Source organism: Rhodamnia argentea, chromosome 2, assembly GCF_020921035.1.
Source record: "Rhodamnia argentea isolate NSW1041297 chromosome 2, ASM2092103v1, whole genome shotgun sequence".
Taxonomy (NCBI): Eukaryota; Viridiplantae; Streptophyta; class Magnoliopsida; order Myrtales; family Myrtaceae; genus Rhodamnia; species Rhodamnia argentea.
This window is the reverse complement of record NC_063151.1, coordinates 17,158,943-17,160,773: the sequence shown is the minus strand read 5'-3', so window position 1 is coordinate 17,160,773 and position 1,831 is coordinate 17,158,943. Positions and strand designations below refer to the sequence as shown.

General features: G+C 43.4%; 1 protein-coding gene across 1 annotated transcript; it reads right to left on the bottom strand.

Annotated features, from left to right (window-relative positions):
- Positions 1-316: 316 nt before the first annotated feature.
- LOC125313654 lies at positions 317-1,550 on the bottom strand. Its single transcript, XM_048273458.1, has 2 exons — positions 1,158-1,550; positions 317-751 (listed from the first exon to the last, which is right to left on the bottom strand). The coding sequence occupies exons 1-2, from the start codon at positions 1,548-1,550 to the stop codon at positions 317-319; spliced, it is 828 nt and encodes a 275-aa protein (XP_048129415.1).
- Between the last annotated feature and the right edge of the window lie 281 nt (positions 1,551-1,831).

Genomic DNA, 1,831 nt, shown 5'->3' with positions numbered 1-1,831 from the left:
TTCTCCATTCTCCTTGAGTTTGAAGAATAATTAGCATAGAATCGCCATACACCTGTAATTTCTGCACCTTCATGGAAATGGCTAACTGTAAGCCCATGATGCATGCTTCGTACTCGGACACATTATTGGTACATGGAAATACCAACTTTGCCGTAACGGGGTAATGTTAACCCTCCGGGGATATCAGCCTTTGCCCAGTATCGGCTCCCGATAGGTTAACCGCACCATCGAAATACATAGTCCATTTGTCTTACATTAACGCCAGGACTTGATCTTTAACTTCTATTTTATCCGGAATTGGCTCTGACCGAGAGCTTTACGCTAGCAAATCTGCTATAGCGCGTCCCTTAACAGATTTCTGAGGTGAACTTCTTATGTCAAACTCTGACAACATCACTTGCCACTTGGCTAGTTTCCCAACCAATGTTGGTTTTTCTAGCAGATACTTAATCGGGTCATTCTCTGTCACCAATTGAATGTGATAATGCAGAGTGTACTGCCTCAATCTGCGAAGTACCCAAACTATTGCAACACGGGTCCTTTCGATGGGAGAATAATTCATTTCTGAGGTGGTGAACTTTTTGCTCGGGTAGTAAATGGCTCTCTCTTTTCCATCTTTAGGATTGGTTTGTGCCAACAATGCTCCTAGCGACTCTTGATGGATCGTCAAATATAATGTCGGCGGGTATTCTGGAATAGGTGGTACCAAGACTGGTGGGGAAATCAAATACTGTTTGATCTTCTCCAATGCCTGATGACATTCGGCATCCCAGACCACTTTGGCGCCTTTCTTCGAAAGTTTGAAAAATGGTCTAGCCGTGTCGGAGAGTTGGCATATAAACCTGGCGATGTAATTCAATTTTCCCAATAAGGCTTCTCACTTGCTTAACTGTCGATGGAGCGGCTATGTCGATGATTGCTTTTATTTTGGACGGGTCCACCTCAATGCCCCCGTTATTGACCATGAAACCGAGGAACTTTCCCGATCTTGCCCCAAATATGCACTTGTTGGGGTTTAACCTCAGCTTATACCTTCTCAAATGATCAAATAATTTTCTCAATATTTGAACGTGATCTTCTCCGGGTCTGGATTTGGCGATCATGTCGTCAACATATACCTCGATCTCTTTATGTATCATATCATGAAACAAAGTCACCATGGCCTTTTGATACATTGCCCCGGCATTTCTTAGCCCAAAAGGCATGACCTTGTAACAAAAGTTTCCCCAAGGGGTGGTGAATGAAGTTTTATCCTTATCTTCCTCCTTCATCGGTATTTGATTGTATCCGGAGAACCCGTCCATAAACGAAAACAATTCAAACCCCGCTGTGCTATCAACCGTTACGTCGATGTGTGGTAGAGGGAAATCATCTTTCGGGCTTGCTTTATTCAAATCCCGATAATCCACGCACACTCGAATTTTCCCGTCCTTCTTTATGACGGGGACGATGTTAGCAATCCAGTCCGCGTAAGGAATGGTTTCAATAAAGCCAACTTTAAGAAGTTTCATCACTTCCTCTTTAATCTTGTCCGAGAGTTCGGGTTTCATCGTTCTGCATGATTGCTTCACTGGTTTGCATCCTGGATTAATGGGTAATGCATGTTCTACAATGTTCGGATCCGGTCCTGGCATATCCGCATATGACCATGCAAAGATATCTTGATATTCTTTGAGCAACTCTGTAATCCTGGACGCGTCCGCCCGCGATAAATGTCCTCCGATTTTCACTTCCTTGACATTTTCAAATTCTCCAATGTTAACAACAATTGGCTCTTCTTCGGTGGGAGGCTTAGATTCTTCAAAATTAACCCAATCCCTCTAGATAGCTA